This window comes from Homarus americanus, unplaced genomic scaffold (assembly GCF_018991925.1).
Source record: "Homarus americanus isolate GMGI-L3 unplaced genomic scaffold, GMGI_Hamer_2.0 scaffold2558, whole genome shotgun sequence".
Lineage (NCBI taxonomy): Eukaryota > Metazoa > Arthropoda > Malacostraca > Decapoda > Nephropidae > Homarus > Homarus americanus.
In genome coordinates, this window is record NW_024745671.1 from 128556 (window position 1) to 147149 (window position 18594).

The 18594-nt window shown below is 41.7% G+C and overlaps 1 protein-coding gene across 1 annotated transcript in view; it reads right to left on the reverse strand.

Moving 5' to 3' along the window:
• Nucleotides 1–18594, reverse strand: part of LOC121878775 (tachykinin-like peptides receptor 86C) — an 81864-nt gene that overhangs the window by 20941 nt on the left and 42329 nt on the right. Inside the window, exons 5-6 of the mRNA XM_042385187.1 lie at nt 13299–13400; nt 12818–12952 (exon numbers count right to left, since the gene is read on the reverse strand). Coding sequence (XP_042241121.1) covers nt 12818–12952; nt 13299–13400 — 237 coding nt within the window. The remainder of the gene's footprint in view (nt 1–12817; nt 12953–13298; nt 13401–18594) is intronic.

The following is an 18594-nucleotide window of genomic DNA, read 5'->3' on the forward strand; positions in this document are numbered from 1 at the left end:
TAATTGCCTGACTAATGAAACACAGGTAATCCGATTTTACCTGTCAGCTTTATTAGATTAAGTTGTTCTCACTACCTCTTAAACGGAGCCTTACCCCAAGATTAGTGCCACCCTAACTTAACCCATCCTATTAAATTTGAGGCACGTGTAGTGGGTGGAAGTTGTACTGGGTGGCAGTAAGAGTGGGTGGCAGTTCTAATGGGTGGCAAATCTGATAGCCTTTATGGGTGGGAGTTATAATGGGTGGTAGTAATAATGGATGCAAGTTGTAATGGGGTGCAGTTGTATTGGGTGCCCATTATAATGGGTGCCAGTCCTAATGGGTGGCAGTCATAATGGGTGGCAGTCATAATGGGTGGCAGTCCTAATGGATGCCAGTCCTAATAGGTGTCAGTCCTAATGGGTGCCAGTCATAATGGGTGGCAGTCCTAATGGGTGGCAGTCCAAATGGGTGCCAGTCTTAAGAGATGTCATTACTAATTCTTTAAACTCCTAATAAACTTTAGTATAGGATCCTAGTCTTAATTATTAAGTTAAGGTCAGGTCAGGTCAGGTCAACCTAGGGTTAGGTTTAGCTATAACGCATTAGGACTTGGAACACAATAGAGCCAGCAACCCAAAGAGACTGCTCGCATTTTGTCCTCAAGAAATCCATGGAAACTAATCTATTTCTCAACAATGCATGGCAGGTGGCGAGGCATTGTGACGGTGGCTCTTGTTGTGTTGTAGGTGGTGACGGTGGCTCTTGTTGTGTTGCAGATGGTGACGGTGGCTCATGTTGTGTTATTGTAGATGGTGACGGTGGCCTGCGTTGTGTTGTAGATGGTGACGGTGGCCTGCGTTGTGCTTGTAGATGTAAGATGGCCTGCGTTGTGTTGTAGATAGAGACGGTGGCTCATGTTGTAAGCTGTAGATGACGGTGGCTCATGCTGTGTTGTAGATGGTGACGGTGGCCTGCGTTGTGTGACGGTGGCTCTTGTTGTGTTGTAGGTGGTGACGGTGGCTCTTGTTACGTTCTACATGCTCAATGTTATCAATAACAAGGTTAAAGCCATTCTTTTAATTCACGCAACGCAGAGTAAGTTATATTACTTATCACTCAACACATTGCCCACGTATCTCTTGTGTGTGATGTGGGGCTTTGAAAAGCAATGCCGGAGCAACCTCTCAAGATTGACCTTGGATGAAGGTAGGGTTTACATGTAGATAAGGCACCTCAATTACATTCACCAGAAGATTAACAAACCTGAGCTAACTCAACCTACCTTAACCTACCTTAACCTAACCAAACCAAACCAAACCTAACCTAACCTAACCTAACCTAACCTAACCTACCTTAACCTAACTTAACCAAACCTAACTTAACCTAACTAAACCCAACTTAACTAAACCAAACTTAACCTAACCTATCATTATGGTGGTTAATCTTCAGGTTAAATACGTTAAGGTGCCTAAGCTTCAGGTGACACTAATATAGTATACGACCTGTCTCTATGCAAGAGTTCTATTTAAAAACACAACCCGTAAGTATAAGAATATTAGCCATGATTATTGTGTAAACAGAAGCAATTGTAGTGTAATGTCGTGTGTGTGTGTGTGTGTGTGTGTGTGTGTGTGTGTGTGTGTGTGTGTGTGTGTGTGTGTGTATGTGTGTGTGTGTGTGTGTGTGTGTGTGTGTGTGTGTGTGTGTGTGTGTGTGTGTGTGTGTGTGTGTGTGTGTGTGTGTGTGTGTGTGTGTGTGTGTGTGTGTGTGTGTGTGGGGTGTGTGTGTGTGGGGGGGTGTGGGGGGTTGTGTGGGGTTGTGTGTGTGCGTGTGTGTGTGTGTGTGTGGTGTGGGATGGTGTGTGGTTGTGTGGGGTGTGTGTGTGTGTGTATGTGTGTGTGTGTGTGTATGTGTGTGTGTGTGTGTGTATGTGTGTGTGTGTGTGTGTGTGTGTGTGTGTGTGTGTGTGTGTGTAATTTCTGTGTGTGTGTGTGTGGTTCTTATTAATTTCTGCATCAGTATTATGATTCCCAGGACAAAAGGTAAACATCGCAGTATATTCCTCCTCCAAAAAACAGAGAAATGGAGAAGTACCCTCCCCTCCCTACCCTCTTCCCTCTCCCCCTTCCCTCCCTCTCCCCCTTCCCTCCCTCTCCCATCACCCTCTCCCAGCTCCCTCCCTCCTACTTCTCCTCCACCTTTCCCCTCCCAGAACACAACGCAGTACTAAACAAAATGCCATTCAGATCACGTAAAGATTAGAAACTACGAGTTATGTTGGGCATGGTTATGGTTTAGCTTAGCTTGGTTTAGTTAACCTAGATTAGTTTTAGTTAGGTTGATTTAGATTAGGTTACGTTGGGTTGGGTTAGGTGCTCTTAGGTTAGGTTAGGTTAGGTTAGGTTAGGTTAGGTTAGGTGCTGTTAGGTTAGGTTAGGTTAGGTTAGGTTAGGTTAGGTTAGGTGCTGTTAGGTTAGGTTAGGTTAGGTTAGGTTAGGTTAGGTGCTGTTAGGTTTGGTTTAAGTTGTGTTTTGTCATCATGTGTAGAAAGATGGGGTGTCTAACCTTCACGGCGTCCTTGTTCGACCCTGTTGCTTATCCAGGAGTTGTCGGCTCGTTGATATACAATTACAGAAACAACACGATCAACATTAGGAACCTGGGGGATGCAGACGCCATTCATATATGTAGGAGGGAGAGACATGAATCTCTTTGCCTCTCCTCCCCAACACTCACTGGCCACACACACACACACACACACACACACACACACACACACACACACACACACACATCATAAAAAGTGTTCTGGGTTAGTTTTCCCACTTTATTGAGATGTGAGGGGCCAGCTGTAAGGTACTAGATGTGAGGGGCCAGCTGTGAGGTACCTGATGTGAGGGGCCAGCTGTGAGGTACCTGATGTGAGGGGCCAGCTGTGAGGTACCTGATGTGAGGGGCCAGCTGTGAGGTACCTGATGTGAAGTGCCAGCTGTGAGGTACCTGATGTGAGGGGCCAGCTGTGAGGTACCTGATGTGAGGGGCCAGCTGTGAGGTACCTGATGCGAAGTGCCAGCTGTTCATATGACATGTAAATTATTCCAAAGAGGATCATGTCTAGGGTTTAAAATCTGGGCCGGATATTTTCTTTTTCAACTAGTGCGCGCGTGTGTGTGTGTGTGTGCGTGCGTTGCTTATATAAACTTTATAATTATGTATCTCGCATACTTAAACAGTAATTAAGTTTTACCTACGACAGCCGCCATTAGAAATATAAACCTCATTGGAAAATAATTCGGAACTACGAATCTTTTTAGGAGAAAATATTTAACTGATGAAATATGTATCGTCCCTTATCTAAATATTTTTTCTTGACTTGAGATAAAATTTGAGGAAGTGATGTGGAGTTCAGAGGAGTGTGGGAGGTGAGAGTGACGAGCAGGTCATGTTGCAGCCGTTGAATGCGTTAATCAAGAGTGTGTTCATTATCGATTCTTTCACGTTTGGTCTTCCGTCATCATGTATTGTGACGTGAGACAGTCCGTTCTGTTTACGTACTGTGTGGAGACAAGAGTTAGTATTGCCTCTCGGGCCTTTTGCACAGTCTTTACTACTGCATAAGCTGGCAAGAGTCATCCTAGTGTGTTGGACAGACGAGCACCCGAAGCGCTCCCTGGAGGGTGAGGTGTTTACCGGATAATGGAAATATATGTCCATGCTTCACGGACCTGTTCTACAAAGTCACCAGATTCCCTATGAAACTATTCTACAACAAGATCTGTTCAGAAAGTCTTCACGTGTACTGGTAAGGAGACTTTTCATATGAATCAGGACCCCTTCTTGATCCACAACCAATCGCTCAAAGTTTTTTTTTTTGTGCACGCAACAAAATTTCATTACAAATGGCGTGTTTATCACGCCGGTCAGTTGCGCACTCGTTTGCAGTCTTCTATTTGGGTGATCCCTGATTTTCACGACCAGCAGTTACGTCTTGTGGCTCCAGGTGGATCAAATTTGCTTCCCGCTTACCTGGGAAGGGCCTTTCCTCCACTAAAGTGAGCTTGAGCAAAGCAACATCTCCAGTAAAAATATCAGGCAAGATAAGATCATTCCTTTACAGATTATGTTCCATTTTTTGAAAAATGTCTGTGAAGTCATCAATGAGACGTTAAACAACAGTGTGAAAAGTTGTTTTTCCCAGACAAAAATCCTCTTGTATCGCCGTCCTCTGCACGGCTTCCTGTCTTATCAAGTAATTCTCAACACGATTTACATAACTAAAAGTTGAACAAAACTGTATCAGTTAGTTGACATTTCAGTAAATGGAAAAATTCCCCAAAATTTCATAAGTCGTTTCTTTGATGTTCTGAAATGTTGTCCCACTAAATCAGCTTTCAATAATATAAATTCAGGAACACTTGTAATGACTTGCTCTATTGCTTTCAAAGTTATGTTAAAACAACCGCCACAGTCCACCATGTATGCACTTCCTCCACCAGTCGTTACACCAGTCAGTGTGGAGGTGTCAGTATATAACTCTTCAAATACAGACAAATGACAGTCAAACAAACCCTCAGCTACACATGCCTCTGGTGCTGCATGACAAGAAATAATGTTATCAACTCAAACTCCTCTGTAAGATTTCTACAACTGACGACGATTTTGGTGTCTTCCATTTTATTAAACACTTCCAGCAATTTGTAAACTAAACATTATTGAATCTGTGTACTGAAGGTCTCCGGCAGATGGTGGAACAGATAGCTTGCTTTCATATTGACGATTGATCTTGCAGGCCACTAAAAAGCTGTAGGTGCCTCGAGCAAGCTATCAGTCTGCATCAAATAAAAATTGAAATCGAAACTCTAAACTGTGTTCAAGATAATATATCCGTGAATGTGTTTCGTGATTCGTAAGACAGGGGAAGAGACTAAGGTTAGGTTAGGTTAGTTGTGCGTAAGAGAGGTATGTTAATTATACCAAGTGACTAGTGGGCCAAAATGATCCTCTCGTATAAATGTTAAAATATCCGTTTCACAATAAACTAGCCGCTATATGTGAAAAAAAAAGAGAGATTCACTTTCCCGTCATTTTGATTTCACACACACACACACACACACACACACACACACACACACACACACACACACACACACACACACACACACAGACAGTATCGTGGCAACTTTGGTCACCTAAATTGTTTTCTTTCACGTGGTTCTGATCTATACAAGTCCTCCGAACACTACTGCTGCACGGATACACAAGACACCACGTTCTATTTATTCTCCAGCCGCTGTCTCTCTTGTCTTCTCTTTTTGTTCTCTCCTTCTGTCTCGTTTCTCTCTTTCCTTCTTTCTCCTTCCCTCTCTCTCTCTCTCTCTCTCACACACTCTCGCTGTCTTTCCTCCTCTCTGTTTTCCCTCTTTTCATGTGAGTTTCCGTCTATTTCCCTACCATTGAGGCTGCGACAGTGGGGAACAAAGATCAACATTTTCCTTGATGTGTTCGACCAGGCGAGACATCACTTAATCAGGGTTTTGCAAATTTAAATCTTTTACGTATACAATTTTTCAGAAAGGAGATAAATAGAACCAAACATAGATAGAGGGAGAGAAGGAGAATTAAGAAAAAAAAAAAAACCCTCTTATCTGTAATATTTTTATAACCAAACACGGAAATAGGAAATAATTAAATACCTCCTCAAACCTCCTCTATAAACAGTGGGGAAGACTCACGTAGCTACTCAGTGTCCCAGGATGAAGGAAACTAAGAGTAAATTAGCTCACCAAGTCTTATTCATTCTTGCGAATTCATAAAATTTGATCTATTGCCTTCACGTCATTATGGTCCACAGGATGATGATGGTGTAAACACAAAATATATTCAGGAAACAACTTCTCCCTTTAGTTATGACGTATAATTCCCCTCCCCTCTTAACCCCCTGACTATTTGTGTGTAAACTCGGAAACTCTGGTAATAATTACTGTAGTATTTACTTGACGTCCATATTTTCGTATTTTTATTTTATCACGAACAGGATGGCTATTCAGTATACACCTGCCTCTTTAATAACCTAATCTGGCTTGACCTGACCTGACCTGACCAAACCTAACCTCACCTAACCAATGTATATTAACTATGATTTTTCCCAGCTAGTTTATTTAGATTTTCCTTCATCTTACGCTTCTCGTTGACAGGTGCTTTAGTAATGCTTGACCTTGATGAGACAACCGCAAGATTAGGATTTTCATATCAATGGAGAATGATGACAGATGATGTTTGTGTACAACCAAGTATTGACCTCTCTCTCTCTCTCTCTCTCTCTCTCTCTCTCTCTCTCTCTCTCTCTCTCTCTCTCTCTCTCCCCCTTCTACTCCTACAGTATGGTGTGCAACAAATGAGACACGCTGTATAATGTGGGGTGACACCTATGAGACAGCCTGTACAGCCAGGGCCTCAAACGCAACAGATTGACTCGATACAGTAACTTGTGTTAACCCTTAGCGAGAGACATCTCCAGAGGTCAAAGAAAATGGTTCCTCAATGCATATATTAACTATATTGGCAATGAATCTGTGATGAGAGGGAGGGAAGGACTGAGGGAGGGAGGGAGGGAGGGAGGGAGGGAAAGTGGTTAAGGAGGGAATGAAGGGAGGGAGGGAAAGTGGTTAAAGAGGGAATGGAGGAGAGAATGAAAGGAAGGAGGGGAAGTGGATAGGGAGGAGGGAGGAAGGTAAGATGGCTTAGGGGAGAGAGGGAGAGAGAGAGAGAGAGAGAGAGAGAGAGAGAGAGAGAGCCCACACTTTTCCAACTTTGTCTACACTAACGATGCCAAACTCTGAACACACAATAAGAATCTTGACTCAAGTGGATTACACAGCTGAACACACACTAATTGATCTGTCAACCAAAAGAACACCACAAAGTTGCTTTTCACAGACTCTTCAAAGACACGTCTCTGTTACCGTCCTAGTAATTCTCTTTAACTAAACCTTTAAATAGTTAAAAAAAATCGAAAACATTAATAAATATGGCTTCACATTCATTATTATGGTAATTTTTTTAAACATTATTTATATTTATTTACTCCAGTACAGTGTACCATTCGTATCATTACCAAACATTTCCAGAGTCGTTTTTACCTCATAAGGAAATGAAGATGAGATTATAGAGATGTTGGACGCAGGTGTCTCGTTTTCATCAAGTAATAATATCCGTAAATAATTACTTCCTATATACAGCTGCAGCATATTAAGTCTGTGTTGTTCTGAGATGTAATAACCACTCAACCTCACTCTCGCTCACCATTAAAACGGTTCATCCTAACAACCTTTATCAGGCAGGTTCATCTCGTCTAAACAACAATACAATACGTCAATAATGCCCCAGAGGCGGATCAATCAAGCACGCAACTCACAGGCCGTCAACCTTACACATGCTATATAAAAAAAAAAAGTTCCCCTCCCCCATAAGGGCAACAAACTGGAGCTCTCAGCAGTATCACTCAGTAGTACCGCGGGAGAGAGCAAATAATAATAATAATAATAAAATAACTTTGTCTTCCTAGAAAATAACGTTCCCTTGATTAATTCCTCGTAAACAAAGATCACATACAAGTTTCAGAGTATTTTAATCTATTGGTAGGTGTCCCATGATTTGTTAGCTTTAAGAAAGAACACACACCCACACACACACACACACACACACAGTCACCAGGGAGAACGGCTGGTGAAAAATATAAACCCTATTATCGAAGGACTTACGTAGCCATGGCGCAGGAAGAGAGAGAGAGAGAGAGAGAGAGAGAGGGGGGGGGAGGAAAAAAGACCTATCGAGTAAGGTAGATGTAACATGTCTTAACTACACCGTAACACACGCCTGGTAACCTCGTCTTGTGTGTTAGTATTAAGTTAGTGATTAATGTTAGGGAAATTTTGACTTTATTACGGGAGAGAGAAAACTGATTTACGTAATGATAATGTAGTTAGTAAGTTGGCATCTGACCCTGTGTGTGTGTGAGGTCTCATTTAATGATGGGAGTTTGACCTCTGACCTTTAATATTTGAACTTTGACCTCCTTTGACCTCCCGAAATACAACCGGTGTTAAGGTAGTCAGTGATTCATACATAACCAAGTTTGAACATATTTTTTGAGATATAGATTAGAATACATTATTTTTCTCGATACAATGTCCTTAAATACCAGATGGTGACCTTAACCTTTGACCTTTATGACCTCCAAGAGTATATCAACTCCAGGGACTATCATAATTACTTCTACTGTCTGTTTGTTAACTATGATGCCGGTAAAGGTGATCACCAAACCATTCAACCCTGAAGAATTGAATCTACAAACCACAGCAGTAGGATGGGTTCAGGGGTCAGGGGTCAATACGCGTGATAGGTTTATGACCTCTGTCTGTTCTCGACCTACGCTGTAGGGTCATACATAGTGACATAGTCTAATATATATAAATACAGATACCACTGACCCTCCTAGCCATCACTATAAATTAAACAGGAGACATTGACGGTATATTTCATTTCTTCACCATGACAAATATCTTTCTGTCTTTTTCTGTCCTTTTCAGCGTCTCTCTCTCTCTCTCTCTCTCTCTCTCTCTCTCTCTCTCTCTCTCTCTCTGGCTATACTCTATCGTTAAATTACTTCCTGGAACTATATATGACTAACACATTAGTTATTTACAGCTATAAAAGGATGTTGTTTTTGACTTGTTTCTCTCCACATTCTGGCAAAAGCAATAATACACTCGTGTCGTCGCTCAATGGTCCTTCAGATGAGTCCGTTTTCTCTCTCTCTTGTCTTTCCCAGTTTCATTCCAAGACTTGACAAACTCCGGCACTCCATCACAATACATCCTCTTCACCAGCTAAGATAAGTGTTGGCTTCCATGGTGGCACTCCCCCCCCCTTTGGTGGCACTTTCTCTTATGGTGGCACTTTCTCTTATGGTGGCACTTTCTCTTATTGTGGCACTATCCCCCATGGTGGCACTCTCCCTATGGTGGCACTCTTTCCCCACTGGTGGCACTCTCTCCCATGGTGGCACTCTCCCCTATGGTGGCACTCTCTCCCATGGTGGCACTCTCCCTATGGTGGCACTCTCTCCCATGGTGGCACTCTCCCCTATGGTGGCACTCTCTCCCATGGTGGCACTCTCTCCCATGGTGGCACTCTCCCCTATGGTGGCACTCTCTCCCATGGTGGCACTCTCCTCTATAAGGTATAGAGAGAATACGACGACGATATGTGTGTATCTGGTGATGGATGTGCCACCATAGGGCAAGAGTGCCACCATAGGGCAAGAGTGCCACCATAGGGCAAGAGTGCCACCATAGGGCAAGAGTGCCACCATAGGGCAAGAGTGCCACCATAGGGCAAGAGTGCCACCATAGGGCAAGAGTGCCACCATAGGGCAAGAGTTGATGAGTTTTATTTGATGATCGAGAGAACACTATTAGTATTGCTGGCACAGTTGAGGTGGACCATTATGATACCCAATGAGCTATATACCTTCGTTCCTTGTGGTGGTGAGTTGTATACTTACACACATTACTCATATGTGTCTATGTTCACGTTATGAACAGTGTCAAAGTGAACGTGTGTGTGTGTGTGTGTGTGTGTGTTTCACAACATCCCATCACTTAGCCAAATCATGACAAACATATCGAAATCAATAATTACATTAGAATAATTCATATCCCAACAGGTAAATGGATAAGTAATTACGGTATGTAGATTAGATTAGAGAGACGCTGACAACACGTTTATGTGAGGGGAGGGGAGGAGGGTGCAAGCAGTGTTGCCATTATCCTATTCTGTGTCTTATACGTATATACCTGTATGTATATATATGTATTATATGTATATACTGCCCATATATTTAATTAAGTTGAGAGTTCTTTATAACGGGTGGTCAATACCTTCTAGAATCTAGATTAAATACGTCATAATCAAACGCCTTTGAGTTCAGTGCATTGATATCCTCCATACAGTTAAGACGTGCTGTTCAAGTGTTCCGCCCTCACACACACACACACACTACATCCTTGACCACCAAAGGAGCAAGATGTCCCTGGCGCTCCTCTCGGAGCAGCCAGGTTAACTGTTAAGTTGGCCCATACCAACCCCCTCCCCTGAACCCTCCTCCCCACCGGAATATCAACAAGTTCTCGCCAGACGTTACAATTTCATTTAGGAATGGAACGGAACTAGTGTTAAACAGAGGTGAACAGTGGTGAACAGTGCTTAAGTCAGTGAGAACAACTCAACAGTAACAGTCGTACCCAAGTTAACCTTCACACACACACAGTGAGGTCCCAGGTACCCAGTGATAACGGCCCGTGAGACCCAACAACAACCAGCGATGTGTTAATCCGTCTACGATAGGAAGGCCTGGGACCAAACCTCACTCATATAACACCATCTGTGAGGGAATTACTACACCACATGTCCCTCATAACACCATATGTGAGGGAATTACTACACCACGTCAAGTCCCTCATCACACCATCTGTGAGGGAATTACTACACCACGTGAGGTCCCTCATAACACCATCTGTGAGGGAATTACTACACCACGTCAGGCCCCTCATAACACCATCTGTGAGGGAGTTACTACACCACGTGAGGCCCCTCATAACACCATCTGTGAGGTAATTACTACACCACGTGAGGTCCCTCATAACACCATCTGTGAGGTAATTACTACACCACGTGAGGTCCCTCATAACACCATCTGTGAGGTAATTTCTACACCACGTGAGGCCCCTCATAACACCATCTGCGAGGGAATTACTACACTACGCCAGGTCCCTCATAACACCATCTGAGGGAACTACTACACCACGTGAGTTCCTCCTAACACCATCTGGGAGGGAGTTACTACACTACGAGTTTGCTGTTCAACACCTACATTAATCTGTATGTTCGCTGTATGTTCCTTTACCTTTCTCTAATGAAGGCTTTTGTTAAACCACTAATGTTTGTAATAAGTTATTTATGTCCAATGTATATTTCAGCCTTCGGGCTGCAGAATTTTTTTAATAAACCGTTAATTATTATTATTATTATTATTATTACACACCTGGTATTCCTCGAGGTGTTGTTGTATCTTTAAATACATAGAAATACAGTTTATTTTTGTAATATGTCTTTACCTGCCTTTCCCACATACATGGTAGTGAGGGCCAGTCCTTGAGACACAAACTACAATCCGAAATCATACTCGGTGTTCCAAGGATGTGACCGGAAATAACTAGGACCTGACTACCGAGTTTAACAGTATTTATAAACACTGGTTCCCCTAGTGTTAGCAAGAAATAATCGGTTAGAGAAAAATCACAATTACTAGTGACCTGGTAACGGCTTGTGTGTGTGTGTGTGTGTGTGTGTGTGTGTGTGTGTGTGTGTAGATAGCTGGATGGATGGATGGAGTGTTATTGTCGGTGTTCAGAATATCATAATCCCTCTCACCAACATGTTGTAGGTACCGCCAACACACGTATCAAGACTTACTGTACACCTCACTCAACAACACACACACACACAACAAACACCAAACCAAATAGCAGATGAAGAATATTTATTAACTATAAGACATGTTTTTAAAAGTTATATTTCTCAATATCACAAAGGACTTATAGAAGGAGACGGGGGAACGAATTCGACATTATCCTGAACACCATAGAGTAAACCAGACCACTTCAATACACTGCTAGGCAATAATGCTGGTAAAACGCACAACAAGATTGCCTGCTAGTTGGGTCAGAGAAAAAGTTACTGCAATATCATCACTCAAAAGATATTTTCTCTGACCTCTACCGATATTAGGTCAGGGGGTTGGGGTAGGTCCTCCTGGGGTGTGGATCACTTTGGTAAAACTTTATCTGCCGGTGTGTGTGTCAGTTGGTGAATAGTAAGGATGTGCGACAAAGCGACACGCCTTCAAAAAGTGATTGCCTGTTTTTTTTTCTGTACACACACACACACACTATGTATATATATGTATGTATGTATGTATGTATGTATGTATGTATGTATGTATGTATGTGAGTATGTGAAAGGCAAGGAGTCAAGTGAAGAGCAACAAGTGTGAACAATAGGGTGGTGAGGGCCGCTACAACACACATAAAGACAAATGCCCTTTATGGCCTTAACTATCTGTGAAGTGAAAGAGTTAGAAGTGATAGTGTGTTTCCCCGTCCAACACACTGAGACTGGTGTAAGTTACACACACACACCCACGAACAAAATTATGTAATGTTCATATACACAATCCTCCCAGTTGATTATATCTATACGTGAGGCTACGAGGCTCTCATGGTACTTATACCGACTGTAAATTGTTCATGTTGTGTAGAAGCAGTGGTTGTTGAACTGTGCCATGACACCTAGCATAACTTGTTTGTTATAACCAAGAATTTATAACTGAACTCGGTATGTATATAATATATTTCTGTAGTGTTAGGAATCACTTTATATAGGTTGAGAGTGTGAACAAGTTTATGTGGGTATTTTTTTTTCACTTAACGTGCTTGTTGACCCACATCCCACACAAGAGGAACAGATATAATAGACAGCTTGAGAGAATTATATCGCAAGATACATCTGTTCGCATTAAGACTGTAGAACTGGTAATGAACCATATTTTCGCCCCTCAGTCCTTGATGTGAGTCACTATAAAATGACCTGTGGCCGGGTGGGCTAATGCTCGAAAAAAATTGAAATAAGCCTAGTGTAAGGTTAATGATCAGGTGATCCCTAAAAGGCTATGGAGATGCGGTGAAAAAATAAGCCAGATGATATAATACATACTCGTACTGGATGGTGGTGGCGTAGGGCAGGATGGGGGCAGCTATGGAAGCCGCCACCACCCAGATGATACACAGCAGCAGTCGACACACACAGGCTGACATCCGAGGCTTCAGAGGTCGCATTACGTTCAGGAACCTGTAAGTACGGAGATGAGAGAGAGAGAGAGAGAGAGAGAGAGAGAGAGAGAGAGAGAGAGAGAGAGAGAGATCCACGAAATTTCCCAACTACAAGAGAAAATCAATTACAGGTGAAGGTTTTACCTGTCACCTTTACGCTGGAATAAACTTTCCATGGTAATAAATCATATGAACTGTATCTCAGAGACGAAATTGGAAGGAGAATCTAAGAGTATATTTGTTACGTGTGGCAGAAGGTAATCCTATATTAGGACACGGTTTGAAATTGGCCACAAGATATGACATCCCGGAAATACCAATTGTATACACACATACCTGTCGAAGGAGATAAAAGGAAGACTCACCTGTCGAAGGAGATGACGGCAAGGGTGAAGACAGAGGCGGCGAGGGAAGCATGAGCCACGAACTGTGATATGGTGCAGTAAATGCTCCCGAACGCCCAATGACTGCCACGATAGAAAAATAAATTATGTCGAGAGAGAAAAAAAAAAATCAAGTGCAAAATATGACGAGAAACAATTTGTGGTAGAAATGAAGTCGTGAAGAAAAAGGAGAAATTCATTTTTTCTATTTACGTGAGCAAACACACTATATTTGATGACACACTATAGCTTTTCATGTGAACATCTTATTAATCATGATGGTCTTGGGCTACGACTTTGTTACATTGTAGCCATTGTGTCTTAAGATAGCCCAATTGTCTAGGATTCCAGCCATTGTGTCTTAAATAATTGGCAAACATTCAAGGCATTTATATAAAGACATATTGAAGGCTAAAGAGCTCTTAAGGTACATAATGGCGGCATATCTTCACGTATTTGATTTTTCTAGGATTATGATTTTATTTTGTTTCCTCTTTTATTTATTAGCTGAAACTGTAAAGTCATTTATCTGTTGTTTAGTGTTACATGACGCCATGGTCGTCAGGGTTAAGCAACAACTTATTCAACTTTTGTTTGTGTTGTTGTGGTGGTGTTGGTGTTGTGTTGGTGTTGTTGTAGTTGTGTTGTGTTGGTGTTGTTGTGGTGTTGGTGTTCTATTGTTTTACTGAGCTTCAACAATTATGGTCTCAAAGCGCGTATTCTACTTTAGTAAATATATATTCATGAACCATTTCAACACAAGAGAGAGATACCCTGTACATCTCTTTCTGGCTAAGGGTAAGGTTAAATTGTAAGGAACATGACAGTGAATGAGTTTTCTGGATGTTTTTATGTATCTTGTAGTGGCGATAAACATGATAAAAGGATCAAAGTGGTGCTGGTTTGAAAACTCCGGTACTGCCTGGTGTCACTAATGGTAAACACATGCTCGAATATTTACCATGGGGGAAGGACGTTTAAGAATCTATACCGTTTTCGACTTTGTGCTAATTTTTGTTTTAAATCATAAACACAACAGCTGTTTACCGAGTGTACAATGGCTTCCTATTTCACGGACGAGGATATCTGATTTTGTCTCCATATTTTTAATCCGGTAATGAGCAGCTGTAAACTGCTGGGGGTCACCATCACCAACTACCTCTCAGGGCCAGACCACATCAATAGTATCACCAGAAGAGCAGCCAAGCTTCTTCACACCCTCAAACAATTTAATGCTCCGCCACAACAACTGATCAAAGCATACGTCACGCACTGTACATCCGACCCATCCTGGAGTATTGCTACCCACTCATCCACGCCGTTGCTCACACTACAGCAGGCGAAGCAGATAGAAAGGATTAAACGTCGAGTAATGAAAAGAGCAATGGGTTGGGACACTAGGTATCAAGATGCCCTTGACATGTTCCAGCTGATTTCATTGGGACAGAAGAGCGAGGTCCTGAGCCTGACATTCGGACGTTGTTTAGTACGGTACCCTTCTGCTGCGGTGCCAGACTCAAGAACGCGTGAATCCCATATATGTCCTAACTTAAGTCACTTCACTTGTAACATAAACTTTCCTAAAATATTGTAATTGATGTACCCAGAAACTTCATACAGTTATTATTTGATGGGGAGTTTGACCTTTGACTTGTGTTGTTGTGGTGGTGGTTTTTATCGTATCCTCTTGCCAACATTAATGTCAACATGTGCGTTAATACCTCACACCAACTAGTAATATTTTTCAAGAAACTATTTTTTTTTATCCCTCTCTTAGTACACAGATAATTTTTGCAGGTATTATAAATAGCTTCTTGAAGAACACTAGATGGTCTGCAAAAGTAACAGGTTGCGATGTTTAACCTGACGACAATTGACCCCTAATCTCAGGTGATAAATAACACCCATCTACATTTAGTGTACAAGTTCTGGGATGTTTATCATCTAATTTTAGCGAACCTCCACAGGTGATTCTTCAAACATTTCGCCCAACGCCTTGCTTGAGAATGAGAATTATTCCCCACACTTTTGAAAATAGCGTAAAAAAGAGTGTTATTGTTCTTTCATTTATATTAAAAATTTTCTAGATGCTTTAGAAACTATTTTAATTGTCTTGTTCCTGCACTCTTCATTGGGGGCTTTTATATGCTCGTATTGATCCACCTGACCGAAGCTTGATAACCTACAGGGAGTCAGCCATGAGACACAGTGGTAGGAGTCCGTCATGAGACACACAGTGGTAGGAGTCCGTCATGAGACACACAGTGGTAGGAGTCCGTCATGAGACACAGTGGTAGGAGTCCGTCATGAGACACAGTGGTAGGAGTCCGTCATGAGACACACATTAAGGAAAGGAAAGTTAGCGAGCAAACACTACATTTATATCATGCATATTTCACATATTTCTCATAGTGATTTAACCTAATTACACACATAAACAATCGCATAAATATCCCATTTACACGAACAAAAAGACGTTTCTGCCACACACACACACACACACACACACACACACACACACACACACACACACGATAAGTTTTTGATAAATAAACTAATAAAAAAAAATTAAAAACAGAAATAAAAAAAAAATACTAAGAATATTTTGAAAGGAAATTGACAAAGAAAAATGTATTTGTAAATCATAACATACACACAAGCCTTAGATTCTCTGCCTTTTTCCAAGTTATATTGAGGGTCGGTCTTTGGAGGGATGAGGTCGCTGGCTTTACAGATTAAGAGAGACGTGACATTTGGAGACGTGTGATGGGGTAGGTGGGAGTTGGTGGGGTGGGGTTGGCGGGAGTTGGTGGGGTGGGGTGGGGTAGGCTGGAGTTGTGGTTGGGTGTAAGAGATGAGGATAGCACGAGAAAGAGAAGGAAAGGTGGATACAAAAAAGAAAATGAACTTAAATAAATACAGGTTACAATAATATGAGACGTATGTGTGAGAGATATAACACGAGAAGTTATCCAGGTCACGGAAGCGAGTAATTAAGAGCGAGAAAGAGGTAAAGAAAAAAAATAGAATGAAGAATGTAATATAAAAGACGAGAGAGTTAGTGGAAGTTAGTAATAAATTGAAGTGAAGAGGATGACGTGTATAAAAAAACTGATGATAGAGGAGACGGGAAGAAGAAGAAGAGACTCATTAGGAGAAATTAGAATATGGAATTGGAAAGGAGGAGAAAAAAAAGACGTAGACATAGATAGATTGATAGATACATAGATAGATAGATAGAAACTTAGAAAGGTTGACGATGGCAGAGGAAGGATAACAGACAAAAAGATCGTGTGTGTGTGTGTGTGTGTGTGTGTGTGTGTGTACATATATCTTGTAGCTCTAGTGGGAAGTCGTCAGCCATGTCATCTGCACAGCTCCGCCACCACCGACGGGATCAATAGGTGAACCTTCGATATAACGATGTGTTTTGGTGGTCACAAATTGAGGTGTCAAGCCAGTCTCCTCTACTAGGCCTATTGTTGATGTTATTTATTGTTATTGTTTGTTATTGTTATTATTATTGATGATGATGAAAAAAGGGAAGAAAATTAAGAAGAAGAAAATAAGTTTGTTTATTAATGCAGTAAAACGTACAACGAACATCATCCAGAAAAGAACTGAACTCAAATATAACACGAAGCTCCATCATCACCAGACGTACTGTGTAAGGGAAGTGATCCTGACAGACCCAAGACCACACACACACACACACACACACACACACACACACACACACACACACACACTTCGTCAGGCACTTCGTCAGGCACTCTGGAAGACATTGCTATTGATTCGGAGAGTGTGTGTGTGTGTGTGTGTGTGTGTGAGGCAAGAAGCTTCGTAGGTCTCTCGTCTTAATTAGTTCCGACGTAATCAAACCTAATCATTACGAGATTACGAGTGACGGATAGTCCTAATGGGTGGATCCATGTGTTAATGGAACTCGATTAGATTTTAGGTTAGATTAGGTTGTAGTCTGTTAGTACTGGGGTTCATTTTAACTGGTGTGTGTGTGTGTGTGTGTGTGTGTGTGTTTACATAATGTACTGTACGAATACACTAAATATCTTTAAAGTGAGAACCAAACATCATTAACAAACAAGGTACTAACAGTCTAAAATTAATGTATTGAAATTTAGTTACAAAGCCGTCGAGGCCAATATCACCGTGTAGTAGTCCAAAGGTGTTTGAGCTCAGTCCCGTCGTAAAAGTTTTCCTCGCGCGCCAATTTCATTACAATTAAGTGAGGAGAAGGCGCTAAACTTTGTGTCACTTACTTGTAGAAAGTTTTAAATTTAACAGGCTATAGTGATGACGTCATAGCACATATGAAAGGGACGGCACACACACACACACACACACACACACACACACACACATACACACACACACAACTACATCACTCGTTCCTGCAGGTAAGACTAAATCATTTTGTAACATGACACATTGTTGAAACGCTCCTAATTAGTCACACACACACACACATGTTTATTGTACGTCCAGAAACTTTCATGTCCTACCATCTAGACAAACGCTTAACCAAAGTACATTTCGTGTTTGTTGTTCCATAATGGTAAACTTGTTATTGAGATTACTGATGAAATTAAAAATAAATATAATTATAAATGGCATTAACAACTCGAGGGAAGAAAAGGGGAATTTAAGTTTACTGTATCCTCATGGAGGTAATTATATTAAAGGAAACAGTCCTATGTGAATTTGACCTTTTCAACCCGTTAAGGTCAAGTGTCAACATACAGGTGGATCTCGTGAATCGTTCAGTATTTTACGGAAACGAACGCAAGGAAACGAACAGACGGACGGACGAACAGACGGACGGAACAAACAGACGGACGAACGAACAGACGGACGAACGGAGACGATTGCTTGGAGAACAGACGGACGGACGAACAGACGGACGGAACAAACAGACGGACGAACGAACAGACGGACGAACGGAGACGATTGCTTTATTTGCTTCCAGATGAGTTTAAGAAGTCATATTACAGCGGTAGTTTTGGGTCTGTACGTTAACACGCAGACACTTTATAAGGTAACCCAGTTTAATACAACGCTCCACACTTATCGGGTCCGTGTTTAAAGTGTTTTATGAGCTTAATTTAGCATTTATATAGGAAGTCTTAAGGTTTGGTCTAATGATTGTATACGTGCCTTATGTTTAATCCGAACCCAAATCTGAACCCCAAACCGAATCTGAACCCGAATTCGAATCTGAACGCGAATCTGAACCCGAATCTTAATCTAAACCCAAAGT